This window comes from Zingiber officinale, chromosome 8B, assembly GCF_018446385.1.
Source record: "Zingiber officinale cultivar Zhangliang chromosome 8B, Zo_v1.1, whole genome shotgun sequence".
Taxonomy (NCBI): Eukaryota; Viridiplantae; Streptophyta; class Magnoliopsida; order Zingiberales; family Zingiberaceae; genus Zingiber; species Zingiber officinale.
The window spans coordinates 42,274,163-42,290,887 of NC_056001.1; the positions used below are offsets into that span (position 1 = coordinate 42,274,163).

General features: G+C 35.4%; 1 protein-coding gene across 2 annotated transcripts; it reads left to right on the top strand.

Annotated features, from left to right (window-relative positions):
- The first annotated feature begins 14,927 nt into the window (after window positions 1–14,927).
- On the top strand, window positions 14,928–16,618 carry LOC122015280 (ethylene-responsive transcription factor WRI1-like). 2 transcript variants are annotated; one of them, XM_042572085.1, is made up of 7 exons: window positions 14,928–15,162; window positions 15,270–15,355; window positions 15,490–15,498; window positions 15,591–15,679; window positions 15,807–15,931; window positions 16,039–16,115; window positions 16,232–16,618. In XM_042572085.1, the coding sequence occupies exons 1-7, from the start codon at window positions 15,056–15,058 to the stop codon at window positions 16,573–16,575; spliced, it is 837 nt and encodes a 278-aa protein (XP_042428019.1). In that variant the 5' UTR covers window positions 14,928–15,055; the 3' UTR covers window positions 16,576–16,618. The 2 variants fall into 2 exon arrangements, with proteins under 2 accessions (XP_042428019.1, XP_042428020.1); XM_042572086.1 differs by having other exon boundaries at window positions 14,931–15,162; window positions 15,270–15,352.
- The last annotated feature ends 107 nt before the right edge of the window (window positions 16,619–16,725 follow it).

A 16,725-nucleotide genomic window follows, 5' to 3' on the forward strand; every position in this document is an offset into this window, starting at 1 on the left:
AACCAATTTGGTTAGACTAAGCACATAGGTTAGAATAGTCAAGTCGATACATGTGGGTCAAATAAACTAGGTCAATTAGACCAATTAAATCAAATTTTCTTTTATCACTAGTACAAAATAATGTAATCATTTTAATATCGCAGTCCATCACAATCTATCAAATATAATTGCATGAAATTTACCTTCATTTTTAAATACTCAAAAAATTTAATACCACTAAAATATTATAAATTTTTTAATTATCATGTTACTCTAATCATTACAATTAATGTTGCTTTAGGAAAAAGTGATATAGCACACTATATTATATATGATGTAATAGAGGGGACTACTCTAAAATTTAAATATTTTAGTCGATAATTATTGTAAAAACTAGGAAGTTGCTTGGTGTGGTTTAAAGCTAGCAATGTTAGTGCACACCATTTATGGGACTACCCTTAATGAAGAATCTACCCTTAATTAGTAGTTGTAAGTAGATGGACTATAATTAAAGAGTAGTGGCGTAGCCACATTGGGATAGGGGGTGAGAGCACTCCTTTCTTATAGGAAAAATGAAATTGATTATATATTTGAAAAGGTCTTGACCCAAGTTATCCATTTTGATATCATTTTTATAAGAAAATATCATGACTTGGATGGTTAATTATTAAATTTAAAAAATATATATAATAATAAACTAAATCATAAAACACAAAGTGAGAGCACTAAATTTAAATTAGATTGGATTTGAACTAAATTCAACGAGTAGGCGTGGATATAAAGATCATGTTGGTTTAAATCAAACTTGATTTGGAGTTGATTTGGTTAAGTTATAGTTGAACCAAGTTTAAGGTTTAATAAGTTTAATCGGTTTAAAATGAATTAGAGTGTTTGTGAAGAAACATTCTCTTTCATTTTTTTTCCCCTCCCTTTTCTCTCTACGCATGATGGAATCTTACTGTGCTTTGCTCATCTCTCTCTTTTATTTTTCTCTTCCTCTTTTTCCACATTTCCTTTTTCTTCTTCTCTTCTTCAACAGCAGTAAACCTATAGTTTTTTCCTCCCCTCTTCTCATTTACAAGAACTCTCCTTTCTTTTTCTTTCTCTTCTTCAACAAGCAAGAAATGCAGTATCATCTGCTACCTTTTTCCAATAACAAGAGCAACCCTTTGTTGGTTGCTACTCTGAAAACCTAGAGGTTCCACTGTACAAAAATTTTGTACAAAGGTCTGAACCTTTTCCTAGCTACCATGTGTTCTTTTAAATTAAATTTTGGATCGCCTGCGAACTTAACGTTTGATCCAAAACATCTTAATCAGGTTGTTTTTGGTTCTCCTCGGAAAACTTAACGGTTCCACTGTTAATAATTTTATATTAATTTCCATAATTGGTTCCCAGATTGACGTGGCGAGGCACACGGCCTTCTTGGATATGGGAGCAACCACCACCGACTAGACAAAACCTTTTATAGAAATCTAATATTTAATTTCCTAAAATAACTTTAGGTTAACCAAAAGGAACAATCAAATCACAAGGAAAAGAAGAAAATAAAAGAACACAATATCGAAAACATATTCGAAATTCTAGAACGTAAGCCTCTTGTATTTGGTATTATTTCCATAAATAACTAGCATGATGCGGAAAGAAAAATTACTAGTTATACCTTGTAGAAAAACCTCTTGATCTTCTACCGTATTCCTCTTCTAACATCGGACGTTGTGTGGGCAACGATCTTCCGAGATGAGAAACCACCAACCACCTTCTTCTCCTCCTAGCTAGGTTCGGCCACAAAGAAAGAAGCTTCACCAAGGACGAAGAATAAAACACCAACCAAGCTCCAAGGGATACAAGCTTTCTCTCCTTCTTCTTCTTCTTCTCCAAGTAGTATCTGGCCACCACAAGAACTCCAAGCAAGAGATAGGTTTCGGCCACCACAAAAGAGGAAGAAAGGAAGAGGATGGCCGGCCACAATAATTTTCTTCAAGGATGAAGAATTTCGGCCACCACCAATGCTCCAAGGGATGCTAGAGACGAGACTTGCTTTCTCTCCTTCTTCTCCTTCCTTGATCCGGCCACAAACAAAAGCTCCACCAAGAAGATAGGTTTCGGCCAACAAGAGGAGAAGAGAGAAAGGGAAGGGCCGGCCACCACACCAAGGAAAAGAGGGAGAAAAATAATAGAGGTTATTCCCATGAAGGCACCCTCACCTCTTCTTTTATATTCCTTGGCCTAGGCAAATTAGGAAATTTAATTACAAAATTTCCTTAATTCTTTTGCCATGTAAAGAAAAATTATTTTAATTAAAACAATTTTCTTCTTTTAAAAACAATGGCCGACCACTTTAAAACAAAACAAGGAGAGTTTTAATTAATTAAAACTTCCTAATTTGTCTCCAGAAATTTTATAAAAAATTTCTCCAATAATTTTAATCCCTTTTATGATTGGTTTATAAAAAGAAATTTCTATAATTTTAATTTTTCAACATGTGAATAATTTATAAAGAAGAGAAATAAAATATCCTTTCTAATCTACAAATAAGGAAAGAGATTTAATCTCTTTCTTTAATCTTTTGTAGAGACTTATAAAAGAGATATTTTAATTTTTAATCTCTTCAATAAATTATATCTTTCACATAAGAAAATTTTAAAATTAAAATTTCTTTTTAAATTAAATAGGGCCGGCCACCTAAGTTTGGGTTCAAGCTAGGGCCGGCCACCCATGAACCAATGGTTTGGCCGGCCCTAGCTTGATCCACAAGCTAGCTTGGCCGGCCCCTATAACATGGGTATGAAGGTGGGTATAGGTGGGTATAGTATAAATAAGAGGCTACGATAGGGACCGAGAGGAGGAATTGGTTTTGGTCTCCCGATAAAATTAAGCATCCCGTGTTCGCCCCGAACACACAACTTAATTTTATCAATAATAATTCATTCCACTAGAGAACTATTATTGAACTACCGCACCAATCCCAAATTACATTTTTGGGCTCCTTCTTATTATGAGCGTGTTAGTCTCCCTGTGTTTAAGATATCGAATGTCCATTAATTAAGTGAGTTACTGACAACTCATTTAATTAATATCTAAGTCCAAGAGTAGTACCACTCAACCTTATTATCATGTCGGACTAAGTCCACCTGCAGGGTTTAACATGACAATCTTTATGAGCTCCTCTTGAGGACATTATCAACCTAGTATCTCTAGGACACAGTTTCCTTCTATAATCAACAACACACACTATAAGCGATATCATTTCCCAACTTATCGGGCTTATTGATTTATCGAACTAAATCTCACCCATTGATAAATTAAAGAAATAAATATCAAATATATGTGCTTGTTATTATATTAAGATTATAGCACACACTTCCATAATAACCGAGGTCTTTGTTTCTTTATAAAGCCAGTATAAAAGAAACGACCTCAAATGGTCCTACTCAATACACTCTAAGTGTACTAGTGTAATTATATAGTCAAGATTAACTAATACCTAATTACACTACGACCTTCCAATGGTTTGTTCCTTTCCATCATGGTCGTGAGCTACTGTTTATAATTTATAAGGTACTGATAACATGATCTTCTGTGTGTGACACCACACACCATGTCATCTACAATATAAATTAATTGAACAACTACATTTATCATAAATGTAGACATTTGACCAATGTGATTCTTATTTCTAGATAAATGTTTATACCAAAAGCTAGGCTTTTAGTATACACTCTAACAATCTCCCACTTATACTAAAAGACTAAGCTGCTATATCTGCTGCTATACATCTGATTCCTAATCCTTCAACATGCCCATCAAAAGCTCTTGCCTTAAGGACCTCAGTGGAAGGATCAATAGGTCATCATCTGATGCAATCTAGGCGGCAACAACTTTTCCTCGTTTATATGATTTCTCGTATTGGGTGGTACTTGCGCTCTATTGTGTTTACTTGCCTTATAGACTTATGGTTTCTTCGAGTTTGCTACTGCACCAACATTATTACAATAAATTGTAATAATCTTTGGACAAACCAGAAATCATATCTAAGTCTATCTTGAGGTTATTGAGTCATACAGCTTTTAATGGCTACCTCAGAGGCTTGCCATATACTAAGCTTCTATGGTGGAGTCCAGAAAAACACCTATGCTTATCACTCTTTCATAGTTATGACTTTACCTCAAAGTAAACACAAAACCCCGAGGTTGACTTATTATTGTCCCTATCCGATTGAAGTCAAAATCCATGCAACCCATTGGGACCAAATTAATTGTAGCTAGCATATAATCTCTAGTTCCTCTAAGGTACTTTAATATATGCTTTACTGCAGTCCAATGTCCTTGTCTAGGGTTACTTTGATATCTGCTAACTATGCCCTTGGCAAAACAGATTTCTGATCTCGTGCATAGCATACATTAGGTTGTCTAACTGCCGAAGCATAAAGAACTGCCTACATGTCCTCAATCTCCTTTGATGTCATCGGAGACATCTCTTTAGATAAAGACACTCCATGCTTAAAAGGTAAGAAACCTTTCTAGGAGTTTTGCATGCTTAAAATGAGCAAGGATTTTTCCGATGTATCAAGCTTGGATAAGTAAAATATATTTTTTTCTTGCGATCCCTTATTACTTTGATCTCAAGAATATATACATTCTCCCAAGTCCTTTATATCGAATTGTTTGGACAATCATACCCTTACTTCTGATAACATTTTGATATTGTTTCCAACTACCAAAAATGTTATCTACGTATAGTACAAGAAATACCACCACGCTTCCATCACACCTTTTGTATACACAAGACTTATCCGGTTACTAAATCCATAGATCTGGATTACTTTGATAAACCGGATGTTCCAAGACCTTGAAGCTTTGCCTCAGTCCATAGACTGATTGAGCTTGCACACAAGATGCTCTTAGCCCTTTGCAATGAACCCTTCTGGCTGCTTTATATGGATGCTTTCTTCAAGACTTCCATTAAGGAATGCTGTCTTGACATCCTCTTGCCAAATAGATAAAAGAATCCGGATAGACTTAAGCATGATTACTAGTGAAAAAGTTTCCTTTTTCATCAAGCCTTGCTTTGAAAGTTACTACCTTCCTGTCTATCCCTCTTTTCCTATTATAGACCTTTTTACACCCAACGGCTTTTACACCATTTGGTGATTCTACAAGCTTCCAGATTTTATTAGAATACATATATTCTAATTCTTTTATTCATTACTCTTTGCCAAGATACTGCATCTTTATCTTGGAGTGCTTCATCATATGACCGGAGATCAGGTTCATGTCCTCCAGGGATCGAGTCCAAAAACTCTCCCAAAACATGAACCTATTTAGGTTGCATAACAACCCTCCTACTGCAACAAGACACTTTCTGTAATTGTGTATCAATTTGTGATACGTGTTGCAGTTTTCTTGTGGTATCTCATCTTGTACAGTTGGTACTAGGTTAGACATATCCTTTATTATTTCCTTAAGAACAAATTTACTTATGAGTACGTGGTTCATTATATAATCATTTTCTAAAAATCAGCCATTGATGCTAACAATGACCTTCTGATTTTTAAGACTATAAACCTACTTTTGTTTATCTAGGATAACTTACAAACAAGTGAACTCCTATCCAACTTATCATTATCTCTCTTTAACATATGTGCTAGATTACCCAAATCCGAATATGCTTCAAAATAGGCTTACGCCTATTCAGCAATTCTATATGAGTAGAGAGTTATGACTTGGAAGGAACTATGTTCACTTTCATTTTCAGAGTTTATCCTTAAAACAAATTTGGTAATTTTCTGAATAACTCATCATCTATCTAATTATTCCATAAGAGTTCTTTTTCCTTCTTTCTACTACACCATTCTGTTGGGGTGTACCAGATGCAGTTAGTTAGGATTGAAATCCAACTTCTGATAAGTGACTCCTAAAATCTCTCAAGAGGTACTTGCCACTACGATCTTCCATAGTGACTTTTTACTTTATTCCTCCGCATCAACCTTGTACTCTTTGAACTAATCAAAGTACTTAGTCTTGCGGTACATTAAGTAAATTTATTTGTATCTTGAATAGTTGTCTATAAATTAGACAAAATATTCAATACTACCTCTTGTCTGGATAGTCATAGGATCACACAAATCAGAATAAACTGATATCTTTGACTCCATACCCCTTGGACTTAAAAGCTTCCTGGTTATTTTTCTTCCAAGTAAGACTCGCAGGTTGGAAAGATTTCCACTACCAATGAACCCAAACGTTCATCAGCTACCAATGAATCCTACTCAAGTATAACCTAGCTTTAGATGCCAAAGATATAATTGGTTCATTTCCGAAGGTTGCTTTCTCTTAAAATTAGAAGATGTGTTACTAATTTCCATTTGTTGCATCGTGGGAGTTATTGGATTATAAATTGTCAACCATCATACCAGAATAGATAACTTTCCTATTTTTCTTGATAACAACTTTGTTATCAAAATAGACACAATATCTATAATAGTTTAGAAACTGAAATCAGGTTCTTTCTAAACTTGGTACGTAAAGACAATTACTTAAAATCCATATTTTATTCTTATCATAAGATAAACATCTCCCACTGCAACAGCTACCACTTTTACAGTAGTGCCCATGTGGACGGTGATTTACCTTTCATTTAGTTGTCGGGTCGAACCCTGAATTGCAGACATGATTAATGGCATCTTGTATCTACACTCCAGGTTCTGATAGATAACACCACTAGACATGTTTCAACTAATGAATTAAATACACCTAAATTGTTCTTAGTTCTAAGAAGACAGTCTACCTTAATATCCAAGTCCTATTTCCAATCATTACAATTGGGACTACTAAGTCTTTTTCTATAGTATGACTACTAGGGATTGACAAACATCCTAAGAATCACAAAAATATTTGGTCAAGATCAACTCCTTAAAATCTCCATGAATTTTGTGTATACAAAATCGAAGAGGAGATTTTATTCATTAATTTTATTATCTCGTCAACTTTACTTTATGACGAATAAAATTAATAGTTGATCTGTCTTTGATCAAATATTTGGTCAAAACTCTTTGAATTTAAAATAACATTGATTCCTCAAACAATATTTTCTCCTTCTCCTTGCTTTCCAACTAAGTTAAGGGCCATGAACTTCATCAACATCAAGATCATCACTTTACAAAGACCTTGAAGTACTTAATTATTTTATTAAACATATGTGGTCATGTCACACGTTTCTATCGTACCTGATATTTAGGTTAGACAAATCCAATAACATGAGTCATGCGGTACCATTAATTACAGTCAATCTAAATGAGTTGTAAAATTATGGGGTCCAACTTGAGTGTTCTAGTGAACATATACTTTGAGTTAGAACTAATCAATGAGTTGGTGTGTTTGTTTTATACATAGGAAAGTATCACAAAAATCATCTTTTGACTTGTCGAGGTGTTTGAACTAGACACTAGTGCCATACCAATTCTTGTATATTGGCGATCTAGAGAATACGAGGGAAGTGAATGTTAAAACACAATCTAATATATCATCCTGAATTCCTGATCCTGCATGATTAGTTGATGTATCCTTATCAATATTCCAATTATTTAAACTTTCTACGTGAGTTATCAGTCGTTGACCTCCTAAAAGGTCAAACAAAGGCACCAAGAACAGAGACATCAGTAGATGCATGCTGCTCATGATCTAGTTATGAATCATACTGTACAATTTTAAGATTTCAGTGCGAACTGGTTTGGCGGCTGATCGTATCTTCGATCTTCGTCTTGTCTTTGATCTGTGCGGTGAAATCTCGATGAGATTGCTCCATAGCAAGAAGAAGAGAAGAAAAACAAAGCTCAAACAGTTTTGAGCCATCGAACAAGGCGCGAACAGAGTGTTCTCTGAGAGGAAACTGCTCGTCGGCGCCGGGAAATCAGAGAGGAGCCTTGTGGCTGGCCGACGGGGAAGGCGGGAGCTCGGTTTCATCTCGTCCCTTGGTTGTTGTTTTGTGGGTATGTTTGTGGAATCAGGACCGTCCATCCGTCGCTCTCCTCGCTATAAAAGGACCCTGCTAGGGTTTTAGGAGAGGCAACTACTTGATCTTATCCGAGCAGCGGCGGCGGTGGTTGTCTGCCTCTACGTCCTCCACCGCGCCGGGCGCGAGGAGGCCTCTGCGATGGGACTGCTGCCCCCGCTTTTCCGGGTTTGGTAGCGGCCTCCGTCGGTCTCCTCGCTTGCTTCCTGCTGCGTGCGTGCGGAGAGAGATGGGCGCCGCCGCCACCGCCGCTGTGATGACGACTACCCGCGGTCGGAGCACGCGTATTGGTCGTGCAGTGACGGCCTCGCGGGTTCCCCCAAATCAATTTTTCCCCATTTCCTCCCTGATTTCGTATCGGTTTGAAACCACGATTTTTTGGTCGATTGAAATGCTATTTACCGTCGCCTTTGATCTTTTTTATGTTGCATAACTTCGCTCAACATCTTGTTTCTGATCGTTTTGCTACATTTTCTTCGATCTGTTGATGCTCAATGAGCTCACATTCGATCGCCGTCCTGTTCGATGGTTTCAGTTGCATGGCATCTGCCAAAAAAGAACAATTTTTTCCCCTCATTTAATCTCGCAGTTTTATGTGTCTCTCCAGATCCGATCGAATAGGTTTCTCGTCTCTCTTATCTGTTGATAATTATACATAATATTTCATCGGTTCCGATCAAGCAGGCTTCTCATCTCTTCCGGATCGCAAGGATCGAATCAGAACCGCCGCGGCCGCGAGTCGGGGGATGCACCGACGCAGCGGTTCGTGCATGTGCTATGGATGTGAAGGATGGAGCAGTTGGCTTGATGATCGTTAGGAGCTGTTGGCTGGAGAATGAGATCCAGAGAGAATTTTTTGTTATTTAATTTAATTTATTTATACTGCATTTAAATATTTTTAAAGAGAAAAAAAATTACAATTCATTCTTTGTTCTTATTTGCAAGTTTCATATTGTTCTATTGTGCCCTTGATTCTTAACCCTTGTTTGTTCTTATTTTAGAATGTTTATCTTTTTTTTGCTCTTTTGCTCTATTTTGTAGACGGTCTTCTCCCTTAATTTAAAGTTTATCTCTATAATATTTGTCCCTAATGAAAAGTCTAACTCTAGTCACCACTCTTGCTATTTGATCTATATTGTCAGAGTCTATTTGGTAGTTGCCATTGAATATTTGTTTATATTCAAGCACGATAAAAGGTAGATTCTATTGGTCGCCGTTCTCGTTGTTTAACTAGTGAGTGATTATCCCAGTGCAGTGCTATGGCTCGATGATAATGATAATTTGTGGGAGAGGATCTCTAGATAATGCGAGTTTCAGGATTCATCTGCATTTTTTGATTTAAATGGAAATTTTCTATGGAATCAAGCCACTCATTTTCTAAATAAATCGGATAGTTGGATATTTAAAAAAACACTAGGGAGTGATTAACATCATTTGGTGCATATTTGTTGAATGTTATAATTTAAATGATGCATATTTGTTGAATGTTATAATTTACATTGATTAATAGGTGAATCTTTGAAAATCTTTTTGATTTGTGCCTACTAAAGAGCATCTTCAATAGGAGTTCTTTTGGAGTTGAAAGGGCTCTCATTGGTGGCGTGGCATAAGAGACGAACCTCTATAGTGAGAGGGAGATTTGTCTCTCAAATGACGAACGACTCCGTCGTTAGTATTTTTTTTAATTATTATTTTTTAATATTTGTTATTAAAAAATATATACATCCAACCAACAGTAAAAAAAGGCTAGTAAAGGTTGAAATAAAACCGTTGAGCAACGTTTATTCAACAGTTAATTCTTTTTAATTAAATTTTTTTCGATAAATATATTCTTAATATTTCATTCTTCTTATCATTTTCTTAACTCTTTATTTCTTTCAACCACGAAAATATCTTAGAAGATTTGATGGTTGAAAATCTAGATCGTTCTATGCTCTGTGAATTCTGGATAAATCAATTGAAGAAAGATGAATAACAAATGATACATCAATGAACTCAAAGTTCTTCCGACAAAACACAAAGGAAAAAGGTATTTAAATCGGGATCATGAAGTCGGGCATGCTCGTCTTGTTAATAATTATTTCTCTAATGAGCCAATATATCTTGATGATATATTTCGACGTCGATTTCGAATGCAAAGAGGATTATTCTATCGTATAGTTGATGCCTTGAAAAATCATTTAGAATATTTTCAATGGGAGGTCGATACAATAGGAAAAGAAAGGTTTGTCGCCACTTCAGAAATGTATAACGACTATTCGTCAATTGGGATATGAAGTTTTTACTGGTCATTATGATGAGTACCTACGGATTGCTGAAACAACTGTTATCTAATGCTTATTCAACTTCTGTCGATATATAATTGAAGTGTTCAGGACTCAATATTTGAAAAGACCTAATGCTCTGATATCCAACATTTGCTTGAAATGTCTGAGCAGAGACACAACTTCCCTGGCATGTTGAGTAGTCTTGATTGTATGTAATGACAATGGAAAAATTGTTTCGTCGCTTGGAAATGCCAGTTTACTCGGGGAGATCATGACGTTCCAACAATTGTCCTTGAAGCAGTCGCATCTATAAACTTATGGATATGACATGCCTTTTTGGGGATTGTAAGGTCGTGTAATAATATCAACGTACTTAACAAATATCTTTATTTAACAACGTCTTGCAAGGAAATACATCCAAGGTTAATTTTACTGTTAACAATACACAATATATAAAATGGTACTATATAACCGATGAGATTTATCCGAAATGGGCTACTTTCGTCAAAAGCTTTCTATGCCCCTAGGATCCCAAGAGAAAAATATTTAAGGAACGACGGGAGACCTCGAGAAATGATGTTGAGCGGGCATTTGGAGTGCTCCAATCTCGATGGGCAATGATAAGAGGTCCAGTATAATTTTGGTACCAGGATAATTTAAAGGATATCATGTATATATGCATTATTTTGCACAACATGATTATTGAGAATGAGGGAGATGCAGTTAATTGGTCGGATCATGAAGGAGATCCTCGGTCACAAATATTTTAAGACTCCACCCAAGAATTTTAAGAATACCTTCGGAGAAATTGCGAGCTACGTGATAATCAACTGCATCATCATCTTCAAGCCGACTTAGTTGAACATATCTAGGCACTCTATGGTTGTAATTAGTAAAAAAATAATTTATTAATTGTGATAATGTTATATTTTTTATTTGATATATGGTAATATTTATGTATTTTTTAATTATTAATGTTATTCCAGTGTTAGCAATTTATGAATTTAAATTCTATAAAAATTTAATTATATATAAGTTAAAATATAAAAAAAGAGAAATAAGAAATATATATAATTAAAAAAATATGGGACCTCCAGGAAGAAATTGTTGGACCCCGTGGTAGTTTTGATGTGATCAACCAAGTTGGTTAAGTTCTGCTATGTTTTGATCCCTGTGCCTGAGTGTGCAGGAGCTTAGGAACGTAGGAAGTCGAGCGGAAGACGCAGCTAGCGAGAAGGACGACACCGGAAGGGAGCCGACGGGCTCGGTGCGTCCGAAGGACGAGAGAGCTGCGGAAGAGTACCGTTCGAGAGACGTTAAGCCGAGACAGATGACTGCTCGAGGAGAAGGCCGGGAATTGGGTTTGGGTGAGCCCTATTCCGGTTGGCCGCAATCACCCAAAAGAACGAAACATCGGAAGCTGAAGAAACCAAGCTGAAAAATGGAGCTGCCAGCTTGGAGGCGCCTCCATCTTGAAGGCGCCTTCAACCCTGTTGAAGGCGCCTTCAACAGGTCAGATTTGTCCGTTTATGCTGCGGATAAAGTTTTATCCGCTGACCGAGCTGGAGGCGTCTTGAACCCTGTTGGAGGCGCCTTGGACTCTCGGGATAGACTTTCCAGGAGCTATAAAAAGGCTCCTGGAGCTAGAAATTCAACAACATCTCAAGCAATCAATCTATAAGCAATTCCTAGCAGTAGTCCTGAGTAATTAGAGTGTAAAAGATTTCTCCGCCTTCAGAGAAGGAGAATTTTCTTAGTGCGTTTTTCACTGCCCTAGATTAACAACCCTCTTGGTTGTAACCAGGTTAAATTTCTGTTTCTGCTTCTATTTTCTGTCTCTACTATTTTACTACTGCATTTATTCTGAGTTGAAATCCGAGTAGGGTAGTATTATTTTTTTCCAGTAATTCATCCTCCTCTTGCCGGTCTCCGCTGCACTAACAGAAATTGTTGAGAAATTTTTTTATAATAGAAAGAAATTGAGAGGTTTTTTACTTTTGATACGACGTTGACATGATATTAATGTGATATTAAAGGGGCTCTTTGAGAGTATTCACAACCATGGATGCTCTTAGCTTTAGCCATTATCATTGGATGTTTGAAAGGATCTTTGGGTTGTTTTTTTTTTTTTTTTTACTTTATCATTTTCCCCTTAAATATGATACTATTTGTTCGTTACTATATCACTTTAGCTATTCAAATCTTCAAAAAATCTATTTGTGAAAGTTACTCTAGCTCTTCAAGAATCTCTCACAACTTATTAGAAATCAAATAAAATTTGACTTGAAAGCGCTGGCAAAAGGCGTAGCGGCTATCTTATCCATTCTAGTACTACTTTTGCCTAAGCATATTTATCTTTAAAATTTTAATAAAAAATAATAAATCTGTATCCTTTGATTATGCATCCTATTTATAGAAACATGCATTATAATTTAGAATTAAACTATAAATATTTAGATAATAATTTAGATGTCGTATTACTGTATCATAGTTCCGGGAGCTCAAAATTTTAATGAGATAGTGATATCATGCGGTCAAATATTAAAGATGAACTAATGCAAAGTTCTATCCAAAACAAATATAAGATTAGTCATTCTACAAATAGCAATCAAAGCATTACTTCTTTTTTATTATTTTTTATTTTTGGTTAGCATAGTATTTAATTATTCGAACAGATTAATTTTGAAATAATCGATCCAACCCGCTTTCTCAGTCTCACTAGTCGTTAAAGGAAAATATTCTTATAATTCGACGCAGCTGAGTTTCAACTTTGAAATTCCTAAGACCATAACCCCAGGGCAAGCAATGAAAGCATTACTAAATGGATAGAAAGAGCAATGACCATTAGGGAAAGCAAGGGTACGTTCTGATAATTAGGGATTAATAGTATAAATTTAAGTTAATCTGTGGGAATAAATAGGGGATTAAGAGTGGTCGTGCTAGAGCTCTATATCATTTTTTAAATTAATATAATTTTATTTTTCTTTTTTCTAAAAATAGGTGAAAATTAATTTACAAAACTGTTCAAGCTACCAATTAAGAGAAAGTCTAATGAAGACTAAAACTTAAAATAAATCGAGATAAGTTCTAGAAATGAATTTAAAATAATAAAAATGAAGTTCATCACTATTATACTTTAACCAAACTCATTTTTAAATATAAGATGCTTAATTTTTCTAAAATATTTCTTTTTTCTTATATGGGCTATAGAATTTTATTTTAAAAAAAAATACATTGTAATGAATTTTTAAAATAAAAAATTCAGAAAATGTGATTTATATAGACAGAATTAATATTATTTTCATAAAGATAATGCATTTATTGAGTTATAAATTCATTATCACCTGCCTCATCAATTACAAGTGACATCTCAATTTAAGCTTTCGATATACTTTTGAATTTTATCTACGAGGATGGCTTGTTTTTTTGGACATATTTAATTAATTTCAAGCTCACGTAACACACAAGGTCGGTCACGTTTGTCATGAATAAATTAATACTATTCTCCCAATTTATTATTAATATAATATAATATAATATAATATAAATTTTTTAGTAAATTATTTCATGATAATTAATTAAAAAATCACACATTTTTCTTGAACATAAAAAAGATATATTTGACTATTCAATGCATGTCACGATCAAAAACATAAATTAAGTAAAAAGATTTTAATTGATGAGAACGAATGCATTAATTAACTAATTTCTTGTTTCGTGAAGAATCAAATAAACGATTCATCTTAATGGCAATTTAAAGTTGCCCTCAATCCGAGATCGTAATCTCGGTCTTCAAAATCTCCTCTCTCCGTGTCTTATTCATCGTTTTAGCTTACCGTCAATGACTTTTGACCATCGACCCGATCAACACTATACTTTGGAGGGAAGGTGAACTCAGGAGGATCGCCACCGATACAATCGACGTCAAAATCTGGTCAGATCTGAGTAGATTTTCCTCTGTCGTCCGGATTCTAGCATCGATTGCGTGGGCAGTGATCCTCCTAGGCTCACCTTCCCCCTAGGGTATAGTGCTGATCGGGCTAGTGGTAAAAGGCCACTATCGGTGAACTGAGGTGACAAATGGAACACGAGGATAGAGGATTTTAATGATAGAAGATCTGATTTCCCTCAATCCAACCAATAACTTTATTAGTTTGATCATTTATCAAATCGACTAACACACAAAGTTTGATCGAGTTTCGTAACTCCGAAGTAGGGTTGGATTGGTTACTACTGACCAAAACTTGTAACAATAGATAAGAGTCGACACTCAGCAATTACATGTTCTCGATTTAACTCCTCATATATAGTTGTACGGTCGATCGTATAAACTAAGGCTGTTGGGATGACAGATTATACTTTTTGTTACAATTGATCGAGTTTCGTAAAATTATTTATTTATTAATCTATGTATCCAAATTCTTACCTACCCAATTATGGAGACGGACGGTTTCCTCTGGTACATCTACAAAATCTTTTAAAAATATAAAGAAATTTGTCTTTCTCCTCGTATTTTTCCATTCATTCTAGAGAGGGGGGTGAGCTGTCAGAGGGGGTGGGAAAAATAATTTACCACATGATCTAGTATCATTAAAAATTACAGTATAACAAAATAAAAATTAAAAGATTACAAAAATACCATGTACACCCACTCAATAACAACAGACAATTATTCAACATCAATTTCTTTCCTTTACCTTCAAAGTTCATCCTCCACCTCTGTATAAATAATCCATGTGTTGTTCTTCGAACCCTACTTTTTGTTTTTTAATTAACAAGCTGAAGCACTAGATTTTATGGTGACTTCTCCATCTCCTTCCGAATCTTCTTCTCGCAAGCCCAAAAACTCAAAGGACAAGACACCAAGCAAGAGGAGAACCTCAGTGTTCAGAGGAGTCACCAGGTATATATTTAATCAACTCACTACTCTGTTCTTCCTAAAATCATACTGTATAGTATCTATCTATCTATCTATCTATTTGTTTGTTTGTTTATTATTTAAAATTTCAGGCATAGATGGACAGGGAAGTTTGAGGCTCATTTGTGGGACAAGAACTTCAGGAATCCAACAAACAACAAGAAAGGAAGACAAAGTTGTTCGATCTGCTCACGAGCTTTAATTAGCTTCCTTTCTTTCATTTTTTTTTCTTTCTTTTATGAGTGATTGACATTTCTGTTTGTTTGTTTTTCTTTCTCTTCTTTTAAAATGGATTTTCATCTGGTGCTATAGTTTATCTTGGTAAGTGGTGAATCAAACCAAGACAAATACGTCATAGGAAAAATCAAAAAACAACCAGAAGTTTATAGAGTTTGCTGATTGATTAATTGCAGGTGCTTATGATGATGAGAAGGATGCAGCTGGTGCTCATGATCTTGCTGCTCTCAAACACTGGGGGCCAACGACACCATTAAATTTTCCAGTTTCTTCTTCTTCTTCTTCTTCTTCTTCTTCTTCTTCTAATATCGAAAAACTTTTTAATCGATAAGCTAATTAAACGCCAGTGTAATTATTTGATAAGCATAATTTGTGCTGTGGCTTTAATGAAGCTGGAGAAGTATACAAAAGAGTGTGAAGAAATGAAGGGCATGAGCAGAGAGAACTACTTGGCTTGTCTGAGGCGCAAGAGCAATGGATTCTCAAGAGGCCTCTCCAAGTATCGTGGAGTCGCCAGGTAAATTATCCAAAGTTGTTCAATCAAATTTTATTAGAATTTCTTTTTCATTATTTTATAAAAAATAGACAAGTTTTTGAAATTATTTCAATTTATAATTTTCTTAGGCATCACCACAACGGTAGGTGGGAAGCAAGAATTAAAAAGGATTTTGACAAGAAGTATCTCTACTTGGGAACCTTCGGTAAAATGCCTCTCTTTTTTTTTCTTCTCCAAATTTGTTGTTTTGTTCTTAATTTGTATTATAATTCTTGATGGTTAAAACATATTGAATTGTATTTTCTCAACTAAATTATTTAGAGAGCGAGAATGAAGCGGCTCGTGCATATGATTTGGCTGCGATCATGCTAAGAGGCCCTGATGCGATCACCAACTTCGACTCGGCCTCCTACTCGCTCGAGCACAGCCCGAGCTCACCGTTGTCACCGCCATCACCTTCATCAATGACACCGAGAGAGTTAAAATCTTTCACCTTCCCACTTGACGAAACCATGTTCTCTTTCGGTGATCATCAGCGCGGTCTCTTTGATGTATTGTTGCAGCATTACGATCATCACCGTGCGGTCATTTGTTCTCGTCTATCAGATTTTGATGACGACAATAATGATCGTTTGGATCTCCTTTTTGATAATAGTTTTGCTTAGGAGAGTAACTATGAAAATAAAAGACATGAACTCTTGCACTTGATCAAGTTCTCATGACAAGAAGGATAATAATAATGGTTAGCTTACCTCTTCGATACAAGTTCTAAACCTTTACCTTAGCATTTGGTCACATCGAGGTCGAATCCATCA